The sequence below is a fragment of the Silurus aristotelis genome (assembly GCF_946808225.1).
Source record: "Silurus aristotelis genome assembly, chromosome: 12".
NCBI lineage: Eukaryota > Metazoa > Chordata > Actinopteri > Siluriformes > Siluridae > Silurus > Silurus aristotelis.
In genome coordinates this window covers 14531833-14549604 of record NC_139585.1, presented here as the reverse complement: position 1 = coordinate 14549604, position 17772 = coordinate 14531833, and the positions used below count along the sequence as shown (strand labels likewise).

The window sequence follows — 17772 nt, the reverse complement described above, 5'->3', positions numbered from 1 at the left end:
ACTTTTTTAGTGATAAGTAAACCAATTACATGTCAATGCACTCATGTAATAGTTTTATTAAGGATTTTTTGTTAACTTTTACTTTAGGATAAAGAGCCAAGAGGGATTATTCCACTGGAGAATTTAAGCATTCGAGATGTGGAGGATTCAAAGAAACCAGTATGTACTCTTCTATGCATTAAACTCGTTTTGAACTTTAAACATGTTTTACCGTTTCCTTAATGGTTTGAATAACTGTCTCACAGAACTGCTTTGAGCTCTTCATCCCAGACAATAAGGATCAAGTGATCAAAGCCTGTAAGACTGAGGCAGATGGTCGGGTTGTGGAGGGAAACCATACATTCTACAGAATTTCAGCACCAACCGTTGAAGAAAAAGAGGAATGGATCAGCAGTATCAAGTGAGTGGACTTCCTGAACACACCAGGGGGCAATAATTTTGGATTTATATACAGTGTTCCCCGAGAAATGCTTTTAAAAGAGGCAAATGAATTTAACAGGATTATCTTTTCTTCTGCCAGAGCTGCCATCAGCAGGGACCCTTTCTATGAAATGCTCGCAGCCAGGAAGAAGAAGGTGTCATCTATAAAGAGGCAGTAGGTCTTTTTGACTCTCTGAAACTTTTGTGGTCCACATGCCACATAAGAACTGGCCTGTGATTTGGCAAGTGGACGAACCTAGAAGCCATAACTGTGGACTGGATTAGTCCTACTCAGGAATGCCCTGGTGTTTTAAAAGGGAAAATGGTTAACTGCACTGAGAGTTTGTGTGAGCCTTAAGTGACACTTCTTTAGAATGGACTTTATGCTTCTTGAGAAAACAAAAAAACATTCAATCCTAATTAGTTGTATTGAAGGATTATAGCATTGTACAAGAGAGGCTCTCAAACAGCAAATGTTACAAATAATGGGTGTAAATCCACGCTATGAATAGCCTGCATCACTCTATGTATATCTTAAATCAGCAGGTCTGACTGTACAAGGCAACTGAATTAAAAGCTGCTGAAAAATACTTGTCAGTTTTTATGTTTCTTTATTTCATTCGTGTACAGACAGTAGGATATGTCATTTCTCTGCACATCCTCCTGACTATTTGATACATTGTGTTTATGTTCAAATTCCATAATGACATTTTGCTTGCTTGTAATAAGTTGCTTTGTATTGTTTCAAGTGGAATTTTAAAGCTTCTTTCAAATTAAGACTTTAAATGTCTCATATAAAAAGATATTTTTATATGCCTTTATGACTGATTGATTGGATTGTTTTTGTTTTAATTTGTCAGGATTATTGAAATGGGACTGTAATGTCCCATTCTAACAGTGGCCTTACATTCTGTATTTAACAGTATAAACAAGACACAATTTTTTTTGTTTTACTTTTTATCAACTTCGCCTCGCTTCTTTAGTTTGCCCAGATCCAGTGATAAACTTGAAGAAGGATTTGTCTCCTCAGCGCTCTGGGCTTGTGCAGTATTTTCCTACATAAGCACGGTCGTATGTTATTCTCTACTGATCTGGGATAACACTGTAGCATTTACAAATATTTGTAATTATTTAGTTATTATTATTATTGTTGTTAATATTAGTTAGTATTATTACAGAAAGAACAACAATAATAAAAATAATTATTATTTAAATTATGATTGGTTGCTTTGTTGAAATGATTGGAAATGTTAGTACCTAATGTGAGTTAAATGTTGTAAAAAATCTTCTTTTTGTCTGAATGTTTGTATAAAAAAATGTGCTTTCGAAAAGACCTTTATCACTTTGATTTTGATTATTGCCATGTAATCTTACAGACCTACAATAAAACTCCCACTGCAGACACAAAAGTTAAAAAAACCTTGGAGCTGCTGTTGGTCGTCTCTTATATTGCAGTTCAACAGTAAATGATGTTTTTAGAACATGCTTGAAACTTGAGTAAATTCTTTTGAGAAGGGATTTTCACACTACAGTAGCAAAAGCGTTTGGAGGAAGCAGGTTCACGTTTTTATTACTTACAATATCAGCAACAAGCATTTTTGTAGTCATCTCACACACTTCAATAATCCTCATTTCCTTCTTCTAATATTCATTTCAGTTATAACTGTATAGGGCTTTTAATAATGGAGATTTTCCCAAAGCAGCTTTACAGAGACAGAGTATTTATAAAATAGACATTTATAAGCTTAGTGCCTCGAAGTCTATCAGTTAGAAGTGTATCCTTAATGAGTGAGCCTGTGGAGGCAATGGCAAAAAAAAAAAGATTGACAACACAGCCAGTAACTCTGATCTAAGACTGAATGCACAGCCATTAACACTGTTAGTTCTCACCACTGAATTATAATCAGCACTTTTGACATAAGATCCCTGTCTTCAGTCTGTGTTGCTTTTTGGCTCTCCCTTTTAGCTATGCTGCTATTCTAGTCTTGCCAGAGTCTCTACTTGAACCCTAATCACACTGTACATTGTCTTTAACTTTTATGTAATAAATAGTATACATAATAATGCTTATTTCTCTCTGCCTGTCATGCCTGTCTGTCTTGAATGAATTTATTGAGCAACTCAAGAACATGAGGATGAATTTGCACTGTAATTAATATTAACAGTCTGCTACAATGGCTTAGGAATGCAGTTTGAGAATCAGTAATGCAATTTACTGATCATTAAACCTCAACAATGGCCATTCATTATAGTTTAATCATTCGGTGCTACACAGAGGAAGATGGGTTCCTTTTTAGGTCTCAAGGTTTTTTCCTTACACCATCTCAGGGAGATTTTCCTCGCCACAGTCGCCACTAGCACACTAATTAGGGATAAACTTATCGGCAATAAACTTAAACATTCATGTTTTATAACCTATATCTTTGTAAAGCTGCTTTGGGACAATTTTCATTGTTAAAAGTGCTATAAAATAAAACTTACTTAAAGTGTATTAGGCACAGAGGAACAGGAACAGTAGAAGTAATATCACCAGCCAGTGAAAAACGTATTTGCTTTCTCAGTCTGCACCCACTAAAATATATATATAATTTAATTTCCTACCAGTTACTTAAATTTAGCAAAGAAATGATGAGTGATATCCTCACAGGTGTTCTTGAGCAGGTCATTCTATGAGGTACAGGATCCATTGTTTTACACCACACAAATTTACCGATTTGCACCACCACAGCTCCCACTGCAAAACTTAACAGAACTTATTTCATGATTTTTTTTTCTGGACATTTTGGTTTTTGGATCTACTTTCTATTGAGGATTGCATTTTGTACATGAATGTAGTATGGAAAAATCTGAAAATTGCAATGGGAAAATGGTGGATAAGATGCAATAGCATCTTATACAGATACAGATGCAATAGCCAATGCTAAATAGTTATATGGAAAGGCAGTTACTATATATTACCTCAAATTCAAACTATCCATTACAGGGTCCAAGGCAAATAAAAAATATAATTCTGTGAGAACACAGACATGTTGAATTTCTTTCGGCCAATTGCCATCTGTTTATTTCTTTGCATATTTTTTCTGTGAAAAGTATTGAAGCAATATCAGTTGTACATTCCTAAAACCCATTAGGTATTGACAAAATCAGCAAATAAAAGTCAGTAAAAGAGTGCAGAGGCATGGCTGCAAGAACCAGTTAAACAATGATTTCTCCTAACACACTTTGCATGTCACAGCATCCTAATGACATCATTAATAACCACAAGATCTCAGTGCATTAGCAGATTAGAAGTATTCCCACTGAGCACTGGGTAATACATTATACATTAATAGAGGTTTTCTTACTCAGTAGATTAGCTGCTATATTGATAAAATAATTAATACAGAAAAAAGAATTGGATCAAAATAAAAAGAAGCCTGAACAATAACAGGGATCCAGTGAAATTATTTGATGCACACATTTCAATGGACAAAAGTATTGAGACACCTGACATTTCCAGCTACATGTGGTTCTTTCTACACACTTTTACCACAAAGCTGGAGGCACACAATACTATGGTGATCTCTATGGATATTGTTGCACTACATTTTCCCTTCACTTAGACTTAGAGACCTAAATCTGTTCCAGGATGAGTAGAAGGTCTTGAGATCTCTGACCTCAACCCTATTAAACACTCTGGGAGCAGCCCATCAGTACCTGACTTGACTAATGTCAATGTGGGTGAATGAACACAAATATCCCAACCAGACTACAAAATCTAGTGGAACATCTTCCCAGAAGAGTGGAGGTTAACAGCAATGGTGACATGTGTGAGCAAATATATACTGCAGGAGGTTTTTAAATACAATAAGACTAATAATTACTGTTCACACATTGAAAAGTCACCATTCATCTTTGCTGCTTATCTGCTCCTCTGTAACTAACAGGATGTTTATTGATCTCAATAGAATTTAATGTTAAAATGTGTTTGCAGGTGTTTGTGTTCTAGCTCTCTACTGCTCTTTGGCCTGTTAATTAAACCAAAGTCTGGCCCAAGCAAGTTATAGGAATGGTATGAACAAGTAAGCCAAGAAAGCCAAAAAAATGACTGGAAAGGAAGAAATGAGGTGCATGTAAAAGAATGTTAAAATGAGAAATACGATCCTGAGCAATGCTTTTAAATGTAATAAGTAACTGGTGATACAGAAGGGCTCAGAATCATGCTGCTGCCCCTCCATATGCAACTCATCCATACATTCCAGGGATTCAGGACACCCACAGATATAAACACAGGGAAATATTTCCTGAATGTGTGCGTGTGTTTAGCTTGTAGTTGGATGAGAATGTAAGTGTGTGTTTGCAACATATAAGTGGACTGCATTAGTAATTCATTTTCCAGCAGCTCAGAATTGGATCAATACTACTCATGCAACACAGTTATTCTGAACATAAACATGTCTGTTCACCTTCCCCCTCCTTCTTAATGTGTCAAGATGACCTTACTTTCTACTTTGTGACACCTGTTGTTCTATTTGTAATGCATATTATAACTGGGGATGCGTTTACATCAGTCCGATATGGATACTGCATATCAATACCTGTACTTATTGATACTGTTATTAAAACTACTTTCTATAATTTGGTACATAAAGATGTTATTTTATTAACGCTGAACTTCAGTAGTACAATTTACAAATGCCTCTAATCAAACAAAAAAGGCACATGAAGCCAGTGCTCGAATTGAGTCAAGGCTTTAATCCCCAGTTGTGTAATTCATATATTTTTTTACTAAAATAATCTTGGGGACCCCCTATGAAAAGATTATTTTAGTAAAAAATATATGAATTACACAACAACCAGATCCCCCCAGCCACCCCTCAATTTGAGCAAATTTTTTTTTTTTTATAAAAAGAACCTTTAAAAGAGAGAGAGAGAGAGAGAGAGAGAGAGAGAGAGAGAGAGAGAGAGAGAGAGAGAGAGAGAGAGAGAGAGAGAGAGAGAGAGAGAGAGAGAATGTATCAGCAGGGCATTGCAGAAGAAGGGCAAAATGAATGCGGTCGATTTCATAAACACTCAACGGGCCATAGTTTTGTCACCGCTGCACTACATTGTCTACAATTTTTTTATATTTTGGTAAAGAAATACACTTGTACTGTCAGGTTAGGGGTCTGGCAGCATTGCATTAATTTTTTTTTTCAGTTTTGAAAATGAAAACCAATTGATTAAATAATTTTAATATTTGAATTTAATTATTATAACTTTTATTTTTTATCTTAACATGTAAAATAATTATAAACGCTTTATTTATAGTTCCATACCATCTTTTTTTTTGACCGAGTTTTTTTGGGTTTATTGTGCTCATGAAAAACCCTGGATGTAAAACAACATCAACCATCAGCACATAATCCATCAGTGGCTTCACCTTGAGAGGTTCGTATGGATCCCTGTGCTGTTCAAAATCAACAAGAGAGTGAGAGAAAATAGGAGTCTGACACATAACCTCTTTATACAGTGTCATACCATGCAGTCTTCACTTATTGAAGAACGGCCCTGCCCACCACATGCTCTACTAGATTGTGTGCCATCTCTCACTATGTTGCTCTTTTTTTTATTCATATTTATTTATACAAGTGTACAAGTGGAGATGAAGAGGAAAAACTCACTTGTACTTCTGGATTAGGATGTTAGATTGGAACTATTGCACACTAAGGCTTTGATCATATTTGTCAGATTTTGATTACTACAAATATAGAAAATTTATCCATGTAATTATCTTTTTCTGCTTTGATTATTAAATTAAAAAAATGAAAGAAGGCATGTCACATTTTGCTTTTTGATTTGCTAATCAAGAAACAAGTGCATGTGACCTACCTGGACCTAAAAGCAAGATCGAACGTGATGCTTCTGTGAAGTGAAAAGAATGCATGTAGAGATAGAAAGTGCTTTGGGAAAAAAAAGATCTGTACTTTTATTTGCTCAATACTGTATCTAAAAAACTGCAATCAACCCCAAGCAAATGCATATTTCTTTATGGTTTGGGGAGTGTGTATGAGAAAAGTTCAAGACCAACAGAACAAAGTAAATACACAACATTCTCACCAAACCATTGCTTCATGCAGTGACATACCAGACACACACAAGGGTTAGGTTTGTTTGAGGATTCGTGATTTAAGTAGCATATGCACAGAGTCTAAATGCATAGCAGCTCTAGTTCCAAATTCTACAATTTCTTACATTCCTCCTATAGACACAGACACAAACTCTCTAAATAAAGTGCACTTGAAGGATTTCTCATATGTATAAGCATTCATCCCTGTCTCCTAGCTTACTTTTACATTGTATGGAATCATATTTATTTCTAGGTGCTACAGTAATGTACCATTTGTGTGAATTAATTACAAAATAAATCGTCAAATTGTCACAACTCCAATCCCCTTATAACATTTACGGTATTTGGCAGACGCCCTTATTCAGTGCGACTTACATTTATCTCATTCATACAACTGAGCAGCGATGGAGTTTAAATAAAATATTTAGGGGCCCAGGAGTGGCAGATTGGTATGACTGGGATTTAAACTCAACCTTTGGATCCAAAGTCCAATGTTTAAAGCCCAATGCCTTAACCGCTAAGCTACTGCCTCCCCCTATAATACGTATTATGTAAGTATGTCACAGCTTTTGTTGCATTTGTTCAGCTAATCTCTAGTTCATACAGGCCTCTCTGCATAAAGGAATGGTGAGAAATAGCAGCAGTGACTTTTCCTCAGTAAGGAAATCTGGCACCAGCTTAACCGATAAATCCAGTCCTACTATAACACTATTCTCTCCCATCATATTTTAAATGAAGACTCACAAAGACAAGCTGTTCAGCTTGTCACTGTCCCACACAGCCCAGTCTTCTCCTTTATTTATTATAGAAGGTTTGAACAACCTCAGATTCATGAGTCGTCTCCACAACACCAAGGACAGTCCATTAGGTCCCTATAGCGTGCTTTCTAGTGTATTATAGTTGTCCTTGAAGTTCTTGAGCTCTAGGAAGTGTTTGGGTCTCTTGTTGCGCTGGCCTGAGGAGGGCAGGTATGTCATCTGGATGATGCAGTCTGAGGACGGGCCATTCGAGATTGTCAGGTCTTTGGCTACTGACTGGTCCTGCTGGTTCAGGCTGGTGGAGCTGGAGTGCACTTTCACACTGTGAAAGCAAATAGTGATGAGAGGTCATGCCACCATACACACCATTTCTTCAGATGATAATCTCACCTAGATACTCTAATGATTTAGACAGAGAGATGTGTACTCACATGGCAGCCAGCTCAGCCAAGTCTTCTTTGTATTTGAGGAATTCAACTTCACCAAATACCTTCCAAGTAAAAAGGTTCAATATTTTAGTACTTATATTCTTATTATATTAATTATCTCTTTATCATTTTAAATATTTGACACTTCTGCCCTTTTGCTTTACTGGTTGACGAATTAATAAAATAATAAAGCCACACACACACACACACACACACCGCAGTGCCGTGACGAGCGTTGTTGTAGCCCTCCAGCAGGCGGTCGATGAGGCCGCCGTGGCTGGTTTTGATCAGGGAGTGAGACCTATGCAGGTCCAGCAGCCACTTCCTGTAGCAGGGGCCGGTCAGAGCACTGGGGCAGCGAGCCAGTTCAGGAAACCCAATGCCTTCATGTGAGACAGGTGACAAGAGGCAAAGCTAATCAGACTACATCTGTAATATATCTTTACACATCACAGTTTTAATGACACACAGAAACCAATACAAAGCATAATTCAGCATTTACTATTAAACTGATCAGACTTTTCTAATTGCACCGCATGTTTACTGAGGAATGACCTAATGAAGCAGAATAATAAAAGTTATAATAAAAGAATAATAAGTTCCTGTTGGACATTTTGACATTCCTGGAGTACTGATTAACGTTTGTGCACCCTCTGGAAAGGAATCTATTTGTGCATAAATGCCTGTGAAACGTTCGTAATCCTGATCATAATAATACCAAAAGGTCAAGTTATCTAACAAATCTTCTGCGTACGTGTTAAGGCACTTCTCCTTAGAGAACATGTAACCAATACATAACATCATATGTACATTAGCTATAATTTGTCCCGACAGATTTTTAGTCTGGTGCTATACTAAGTTTGCAATCTAGTAAACCAGTATTGCTTTATTCATTGATAGAGACTTTAAAGCACCTTTGTATGTTGCTCTAAATAAGTGAACCCTGACACAGAGGCTCTTACCAGTGTTTCTGATGGCATCCAGAGCTTGCATTCTGTACAGGTAGTTAAAACAGCCTGCGAACACCCACACACCCACACACACACACACAGTATAACATTTACAGAAGGTTGTTTATAGACGAAATAATTTCAAATTTCACCATCGTATCTTAGTACAGTGCAGTGTTTTTTACTACAGATTCAGTGTAGGAATAAACGTATAACTATAAAGCACGGACTATGACTTGAAGCTGAAAACTGTTATCTCACTATTCTCTAAGCTGTATGAAAAACACTTTTTTGGGATTCCATGTGACTTCAGTACAGTAGACACCCATTCTAATCTTCAAATCATTCAAATAATATTAATAGTGTCAATATAGACAAGGTGCAGCGGTAACTAAAGAGGAAGCAGTGAATGTAAAGGGCAGCAAACCCTTTCCTCACCATTCTGCCCACAGTGCTTCAGCCTCTCATCATCTGGAGCCAGCAGCCATGGCTCATAGCAGATATTATTTACTTTGGCCAGCTGAGATTCAATCTCTGCTTTCAGCTCCTGAAAACAGATCCATGAATCCAGATTATTATATTTATCATTATGATTATTGAAGAGATTAGGACATGTATGAAGACAGTGTGACAGCAGGAGTAGGAGTAAGACAGAGTACATGTGTGTGAATGAGAGGGAGGGCAGTGGAGTGGTGCGGTTGTAGGGAGAAGAGGTGGAGAAGGTAGATGAGTTTAGGTAGCTGGGGTCAACAGTGCAAAGTAATGGAGAGTGTGTTAGAGATGTGAAGAAAAGAGTGCAGGCAGGGTGGAGTGGGTGGAGAAGAGTGATAGCATGAGTGATTTGTGATAGAAGAGTGTCTGCAAGAGTGAAAGGGAAAGTTTATAGGACTGTGGTGAGACCTGTGATGTTGTATGGTTTAGAGACAGTGAGATTGAGTAAAAGACAGGAGGGGAGCTGGAGGTAGCAGAGCTGAAGATGTTGAGGTTTTTTGTTTGGCAGTGACAAGGATAGACAGGTTTAGAAATGAGTTTATTAGAGGGACAGTGCACGTAGGACGTTTTAGAGACAAGGTGAGGGAGGCAAGATTGAGATGGTTTGGACATGTGTAGAGGAGGGACATGGGGTATATCAGTAGGTGAATGCTGAGGATGGAGCTGCCAGGAAGGAGGAAAAGAGGAAGACGATGAAGGAGGTTTATGGATGCGAGGGAAGACATGCAGTAGTTGGTTTGAAAGAGGCAGATGTAGAGGAGACGGATGATCCGCTGTAGCGACTCATAATGGGAGAAGCCGAAAGAAGAAGTAGTTTATTGATGAGATTCCTGCTCCAGTTAAAGGAAGGGCTGACCTTTGGAGCATTGTGTCCCACTAGCGCATGCGGTCCCCTGCGGGACTTCATAGCAAACCGCATGATCTGTCTCTTCACAAAGATAAACAACAACACAAACACCTGAAACACACACACAAAATGATGTATCAAGTGGACACTATTTAACAATAACATAGAAAAAACATTGTATATTTTATTATTTACAACATAAACATAAAAACATAATATTCTAATATATTTCGTAGCTCTCATAAATAATACACGCACATGCATACAGATCATTTCAAAGAAGTAAACAATAACAAACGCGTTGCGATGAAACTGCGCATGTCTGGTCCCAAAGCATTTCTGATGACACCATTTTTAAAGCACAGAGCTGTCAAAACAAACATACCAACACATAATTTTTTTATTTATTTAACTAAAACAGAATAGTTAAGATATTTCTAAAAGCTAAAAATAGATAATAACATGAAATTACTGGACATCTTAAAACACAACTTTTCACTCAATGTTAAACGTTTACTTGGAACTTTCGGAATAACGAGAAAGAAGAGTCTGTGCGGGAGTTGTGAGTGTAGAGAGGGAGAGCTGAGATGAGATGAGTTTCATCCGCTGTGGTTAATGTATCTGTTTCATCTCCCGATCGATATTCAATAACTTACTGTTGATCTCCCGAACTCCTTGTCGGTGTCCGAACTGCAGGGGATAAACCGATCGGTAGAACAAAACCAGGAGCCCACGATAAGTCGTCGCCTCAATAACTCATTAAAAAGCTCCGGTAATTCCATGTTATCATCTATTTTTAGCTTTAAGAAAAACTTAAATGTTCAGTTTTACCTAAACTTTAAAAGTACGTGTTAGTCATTTTGTTTTGCTCCGTGCTTTGAAAATGGCGCCACTGTAAATGCTTTATGAATCCACATGCACAGTATGAACTCAACGCATTTGATTTGGTTTACTTCCTCGAAATGGTCTACATGACCCTGTGGCCTGTTAGCCAACTAACTAGCCAGTTCCTTACCAGACTCCCGTAGGTCATAACCAGCACTACATTTACTCCTGAGAGGGGCGACTCTGTATTCATTTTCGCAACTCTTACACTCAGCTTTCCATACCAGCAAATATGCCTGAGATCACACACACGCACAGTAACTGCGCCCGCTTTCTGGACCGAATGCTACTACATTGTTGATAAACAGCCCGATCACGTGATTCCCCCCGCCCCCTTCTTCTTCGCCCCTGACTAAAAGAAAACAATTTATACCACCACCTACTGTGCTGGAGAGTATAAACATAATTTATATACACACACACAGGTAATCGTTTCACGATTGGGACCGACAGACCGGTCGTAACACGATTTGATAAGTAGAGTAGACTACATGACAAAAAAAGTTTCATCTAATAATTTCACAACACAATAATTTCACAACAGCTCTGGTTAAGAAGGCACAACAACGCCTTTACTTCTTGAGGAGTCTTATGAAAGCTTATGTGTCTCTGTGGATTCTAACGAGCTTTTACCGCTTAATCATTGAGAGCATCCTGACCAACTCCATCACTGTATGGTACTGAGGCTCTACAACTACTTGCCATTGAGCACCTTCACCACAGCAGATATCTGCTCAGAGCTCACAACATCATCAAGGACTCCTCACATCCCAATCACAAACTGGTTAACCTCCTTCCATCAAGAAGGTGGATTTTCCATCCACCATCACCCTACTGAACTCTAAACTATACTGTTAGATCACTGTATGAAAAAAAAAAAAAAAAAAGATATATATATATATATATATATATATATATATATATATATATATATATATATATATATATATATATATATATATATTCTGTACCAGGGGTGACCAATCCGCGGCTCGCGAGCCGCATGCGGTTCTTTGGCTGGTTTCATGCGGCTCTTACGTTCATATCGAAGTTTGTGTTTGTGTTTTTTTTAATGTGCGTGTTCACTTCGCTTGAGTTCAATACGGTATTTTTAAGACTTAAATGATCTTGCCCCTACTGGGAAACTTTGCGGTATATTCATCTCACGCACATGCGCATTTGATGAAAATACCGTATTGAACTCAAGCGAAGTGAACACGCACATAAAACAAACCCACACACAAAGTCTGTGTTTTCTACCCTGAAACACGTGAAATCAAAGCATCGATCTGTTCTGACTGACACCCATGTGAAAGAATTGCTTCGAGTGGCAACAACGGAATACAAACCAGATTTGAAGGGTATTGTTCAAGGCAAGGAATGCCAAAAGTCTAAAAATCCAAAAGTCCAGTAACATGCATAGTAAAAGAAAAACGCTATTGTAAATTATTATATTTTTGTTTGTGGACTTGGTTGAACAGAGTTTGTGTGTGTGTTAGAACTGTAGGAGTCAATTTCTGTCATTATGTTGGAGTGTGACATTTACAATAAATCTGGCTGAGCAGAGGTGTGTGTGTGTGTGTGTGTGTGTGTGTGTGTGTGTGTGTGTGTGTGTGTGTGTGTGTGTGTGTGTGTGTGTGTGTGTGTGTTAGAGGAAGGGATGGGTGATGTTCATGTGTGCCCATGTGTATGATGTGGCTCTTTGCAGAACACAGTAAAAAAAAGTGGCTCTCGATCTCTGACTGGTTGGCCACCCCTGTTCTGTACAGTTGTACATACAATGTACATATTACATATTGTATTTTTTATACTCCTTGTTCTCTACACATTTTGTGCCTTACATACATCTGCACTACTATTTTATTTATGTGTATCTATATCAGGGAATGGGCCGTCAGGGCCAGCAAAGCCTTCTCTGATGGCCTAAACATTCACTATCTCTATTAGACAAATATTGATTCTGAACTGCTCCAGATGATGTAGGTGCACAGTTGCATTTGTAGTGTAGAGGTTTGAAGCTTGCTTTAGTAAAATGATTTGCACCCTCTATATGTAAAATGCCTCTCTCTCTGTAATGTCACGCGTTGTTATATTGCGTTTTTGTATAGTATTGATGGTTTCTAAATTCGATGTGATAGTGGTGGTATTAAGAGTTGGATTAAGTCAGGTAAGTCCTCGCTGTAGGCCCAGGTACCAAATGCATGGCCCGCCACTGCTGGATACAATAAAGCAACTGACCCCATTATATGGTCTCTCTCACAAACAGACAACTGATACACTGTCTGGATTATTACAATCGGAGTAACAATAATATAATAGGAGTGATTAATTACTTTCAAACAAAAGCAGCTCCAGAAAGAAATGTGGACATGTGGGCTTGTCAGGATCATTGAATTAGTGATTTGAACGTGAGAATAAAACCAGTGTTATTGGTCAATCATTCAGGCTGGTTTTATCACGAGTTTCTCCAACTCAGAAATTAACCCTCGCGATTTTTATAATTTCTATTTTATGTTCCTATTTTATGTTTATGTCTTCCGTATTTACATTAATTAGAATATTACAATTTGTAATATTAAACATATTATTTTATATTATTTATACCGTCGTTCTAATATTGTAAGATTGCTGTATTACCAAAACCAGTCCGGTCTCCATGGCAACCAAGGACGCTACAGGTTCCTCTATAAAATTAAACGCACGCGCTGCATCACTCACTTCGACTGTTGGATACCTAACGTTAGGCAGAGTCGAAGAGTTGATCATCTGTAATTATCGAAAACTTTACACTTTTGATAAACCTTAGCAAGACAATATGGATAAAGAAGACAAAAGACTCGAGTTCTTGGAAAATATTATTTTGATGTCGATGAAACTTAAACGAGATAAATGGTCGAAGTGCATCGCGTCGGAGCAAAATCGGAACATTATCCGGGACTTTTTTGAAAACGTCAACGTTTGCATCCTTTATATTTCAGCAAGGACTGCAGGTCAACTTGTTGTCACTCTCGATTTTCCACGGGCATTCAAATCGACTGTTTACTTCCTTAAAAGAGAAAACCTGGAAATAAACACAGACAATGTCCGAAGGCTTTTGGTTGGAAGCTTTGTCAGCTCGTCTGTGAACGCAATGGCGGAAGTCTCCGAGGTGAGGTTTAGCATTAGCGTGTAGCTAACACGTGTTTGTTAGGCAGCATTGTCGAAGCTGTTCGATAATGAGGTGAATTTGCCCATAATCAATATTTTACTATATTGAATTTATAGGTTGTTCATCTGATAACTAAAAATGACATGAAGAAAACAGACATAGGGTCAGACGTGTCTCAACAAGCTCACATGATGAAGAATGTGATAATCATGCTGAGAGATCGCCTCAAAGGAAAGACCTTCCTCCCACTACCTGACTTTACAGACTTCCTGGAGAAATCTGACTACAGGTCTGGATCACAAACACTCTTACCTCTGATCCCTGCAGTAGTCAGAGGTGGCACGAGTACACACATTGTTCACTTAAGGAGAAGATACTCATGTTTTCAAATACTCGGGTAAAAGTTGAAGTATTGTACTGAGTTTACTGGTTTACTCAAGTTAAAGTAAAGAAGTTTGGATTCTTTGTACTTAAGTAAAAAGTAGCCATTACTACTACCTGTTTTGGTGTCACACTGGTAAATGAACGTCACGCCATATTAATATTAGGGCTGTCAATATTAAAATTAAAATATTAAATCGCGATTAATCACAATTTATCCCCACATTTTTATCTATTCTAAATGTACCTTCAATTTATACTTTCAATTTTTTTTATACTCTAATCAACATGGGCACGGACAAAAATATTGATGCTTTAAACAATTGTTTGTTTACTATTCGTGAAACCAGACTCAACATTGTGCATGAAGACAAAATATTATTGTAAACGTTTTTAAAGTAATTATGGTGTTCTAAATTGCGTAAATGATCAGACACCAAACAGAACCTTTGCTTTGTTTCCACGGGGACGGTTAATGAGGTGATACCGGAGAAACTACATCTTTCATACGGATGACATAATTAGAGAATATTTGTATTCGATGTGAATAAGTTTATTTAAAATGAGACTTTTCGAGCTTTTTTTTTATACATATATTTATTATGTCTGTGAGGCAAATATTTACTGAGATTCAGGTTGTTATATTTGTGTGTCTGTGAAGAGAGTTGACAGAGATGGCAGAAAGCTATATTTTACAAAAGCACAGCATTTTGTTGTTATTATGAGTTTGTACAAATGAAAAATCCATTCAAATGATGTATTACTCTTATCTGTACGATCAAAAAAGACCCCAGAGGGTCAGATGTGTGCGTCTGTCATGGCGGATTTTGTTGTGGATTTGAGACTTGGCGCATGAGTAAAGCAAATGTTTACTGATAAAAAAAATGTTGGGGGGGTTTTATTATATAAATGTATTTATTTGTTTATATCTGAGTAAAGAAAGAATGCCGTAAATAAACGTGTGTTGTGCTGAAGGTTTTAATTTCGCCTCTTTTATCTTATTTATTTATATTTTTATTAAAAATGGTCAACTGCATCAATGGTGCATTAATAAAACTAGTGCCGTTAAAATGGGTTTGGAGTTTGACAGCCTTAATTAATATATTAATACAAAATCTAATACAACATTTTGTTACCTAATAAATGTATCCAGCCTGAACATTCACCATATAGTACACAAGCAGAGAAAAGATGACAATAATCAGGTGATCAGGAATGTCTCTGTTACATTGTTGACCTCCACTGTCTCATCCACGTTACCCCCATACTTCTTGTTGCCTTCTGCCACGCTCATTGTGAGCCTTGTAAACTAGTCTACGTCTGTGGTGTGTAACAACCAGGAAATTATAAACCAGTGGATTAAAAAAATTGTGCAAAATCAGGAAATCAGTCGAAGGGCTGAAAACAGCACGCAATAAAAACTAAAGTAACGAGCCTGTTTGTAAATGTAAGAAGTAGAGAGTACAATATTTTGTAAAAATGTAATAAGTAAAAGTTAAAAGTTAATAAATAGTGTAAAGTATAGTATAGTATAGTAAAGTACTAATACCAAAAAAATCTACTTAAGTACAGTAACAAAGTATTTGTATTACTTCCCACCTCTGGCAGTAGTTACACTGATCTAATGACTAAGTGGGATCAAGTCTTTTTCTACCGGATTCTCCACATTTGGTGTATTTTAGATTTTAAAACATTTTCCAGATATGACTGTCATATACTTTATACAAAATATGCAGAATTAAATGTAAAAAAATGTATACGCAGATTTTATGTATACATTTTTATCCAGCTTCATCAACTGCACGTTAAGTTCTGTAGCCAATGGCATAATGTGTTAATGAGCAAACCAGGCGTGCGAGTGCAGAATTTTTCACATACTCGCTTTTTTATCTTATATAAATACTGTTAGAGCTGTTTTGAATACCACCCTTCTAGATTTTCTGTGAGTAAATACTAGTAAACACTTTAGTGACAATCACACTGGGACATGTTTAATCTGTACTTTTGTTAATATGTCATATACTTATCCATCCAATTCTGTCTAATTTGTTTAATAATTCTAGTAATAATTCTAGTGTGTATATATATATATATATATATATATATATATATATATATATATATATATATATATATATATATATACACTAGAAATATTACTAGAATTGTTCTTTTTTTTATCGCCAGTGTATGTATGTATATATATATATATATATATATATATATATATATATATATATATATATATATATATATATATATATATATATATATATATATATACATACATACACTGGCGATAAAAAAAAATAACAATTTATAAACAATTGAACAATTCTGAAATAATGTCATCTTCACTGCTCAACAGTTGAAGGAGTTTCTGTCCTGTCTATACCATGCTACCAGAACACCTTTTCCACAAATTAACTAAGGCATTAAAAAAAGGCCAAAGGGATGAACCTATCAGCCATAGCAAGACAAGTTGGTCGTTCCAAATCTGTGATTTCAAGAATATTGAATCTTTACAACATCACAAACTCATTCAAGTCCTCCAAGAAGGCTGGTCATCCACGGAAGACAAATACAAGAGAGGACAGGATACTGCGGAGGATCTCAATGGGCAATTCGTTTCCACACTGCAGCTGAAATTGCTCACCAGTTCAGCGCTGAACAGGGTAAGGATCTGTGTCGTCATACAGTGTCTCAACGTTTAAGAGCATTTGGACTGAAAGCCCACTTTGCAGTGACCAAACCTCTCATTAGCAGAAAGAATTAAAAAGCTAGACTAAGCATGTTGTGTGGACAGAGGAGAACTGGTCCAAAGTTCACTTCAGTGATGAAAGCAAGTTTTATTTATTTTGGGTCCGATGGGAAACATTATGTTCGGCGACAAACTGGAGAAAGACTGAACCCAAAGTGTGTAAAGAAGTCAGTGAAAAGTGGAGGAGGAAGTGTCATGGTTTGGGGCATGTTTTCTGCAGCAGGAGTTGGGCCTCTTATACAGCTACATGGCAGAGTGAATGCAAATGTTCATCAGAACCTTCTTTAACAACATATGGTTCCTTCCATATGGAACCTCTGGAAAATCCTTCGTGACAAATTTATGGCCAAGAAACCCACTACAGTCATCGAACTGTGGAGGAGACTGGAAGAAGAGTGGATCAAAATCACACCAGAGCAGTGTGAGAGACTAGTGCTGTCCTGTGGCCGCAGATGTGCTGAAGTCATTCAGAGGCCTGTACACTTCCTACTAATTGCTGTCTGTTGTAACCTTCAGAAAATTTTGTTGTAATCTTTTTCCATGCTACAGTCATTGTTCTCTAATTTTGATCAGTGTGTTTTCTGCAAAATAATGTTTCTTTTTGGAAATGCCTT

General features: G+C 37.0%; 3 protein-coding genes across 7 annotated transcripts in view; 2 read left to right on the top strand and 1 right to left on the bottom strand.

Moving 5' to 3' along the window:
• The window catches only part of cyth1b (cytohesin 1b), a 52403-nt gene extending 51393 nt beyond the window's left edge, over positions 1–1010 (top strand). For all 4 annotated transcript variants that reach the window (XM_083555920.1, XM_083555918.1, XM_083555919.1 and 1 more), the window contains exons 11-13: positions 88–159; positions 246–400; positions 521–1010. In XM_083555920.1, the coding sequence (XP_083412046.1) occupies positions 88–159; positions 246–400; positions 521–599 (306 nt within the window). In that variant the 3' untranslated portion in view covers positions 600–1010. The remainder of the gene's footprint in view (positions 1–87; positions 160–245; positions 401–520) is intronic.
• A 5332-nt stretch (positions 1011–6342) lies between these two features.
• On the bottom strand, positions 6343–11216 carry LOC310734197 (protein C1orf43 homolog). 2 transcript variants are annotated; one of them, XM_083555924.1, is made up of 7 exons: positions 10999–11216; positions 9993–10094; positions 9083–9191; positions 8657–8710; positions 7911–8077; positions 7698–7756; positions 6343–7588 (listed from the first exon to the last, which is right to left on the bottom strand). In XM_083555924.1, exons 1-7 carry the CDS (start codon positions 11059–11061, stop codon positions 7381–7383), a joined length of 762 nt encoding a protein of 253 aa, XP_083412050.1. In that variant the 5' UTR covers positions 11062–11216; the 3' UTR covers positions 6343–7380. The 2 variants fall into 2 exon arrangements, with proteins under 2 accessions (XP_083412050.1, XP_083412051.1); XM_083555925.1 differs by having other exon boundaries at positions 9993–10350; positions 10501–11183.
• A 2387-nt stretch (positions 11217–13603) lies between these two features.
• Positions 13604–17772, top strand: part of LOC310734919 (dynein axonemal heavy chain 17-like) — a 35710-nt gene continuing 31541 nt past the window's right edge. The window contains exons 1-2 of the mRNA XM_083557399.1: positions 13604–14016; positions 14133–14305. Coding sequence (XP_083413525.1) covers positions 13684–14016; positions 14133–14305 — 506 coding nt within the window. The 5' untranslated portion in view covers positions 13604–13683. The remainder of the gene's footprint in view (positions 14017–14132; positions 14306–17772) is intronic.

What these genes read in the sequence shown, in the direction of transcription:
- LOC310734197 (XM_083555925.1), bottom strand. Translation starts at nt 10,256, where the DNA reads ATGATCTGTATGCATGTGCGTGTATTATTTATGAGAGCTACGAAATAT. An exon ending in GAAGCACTGTGGGCAGAATG is followed by an intron (nt 8,711 to 9,082) that starts GTGAGGAAAGGG and finishes GGGTGTTCGCAG; the next exon opens with GCTGTTTTAACTACCTGTAC. An exon ending in GGATGCCATCAGAAACACTG is followed by an intron (nt 8,078 to 8,656) that starts GTAAGAGCCTCT and finishes TCTCACATGAAG; the next exon opens with GCATTGGGTTTCCTGAACTG.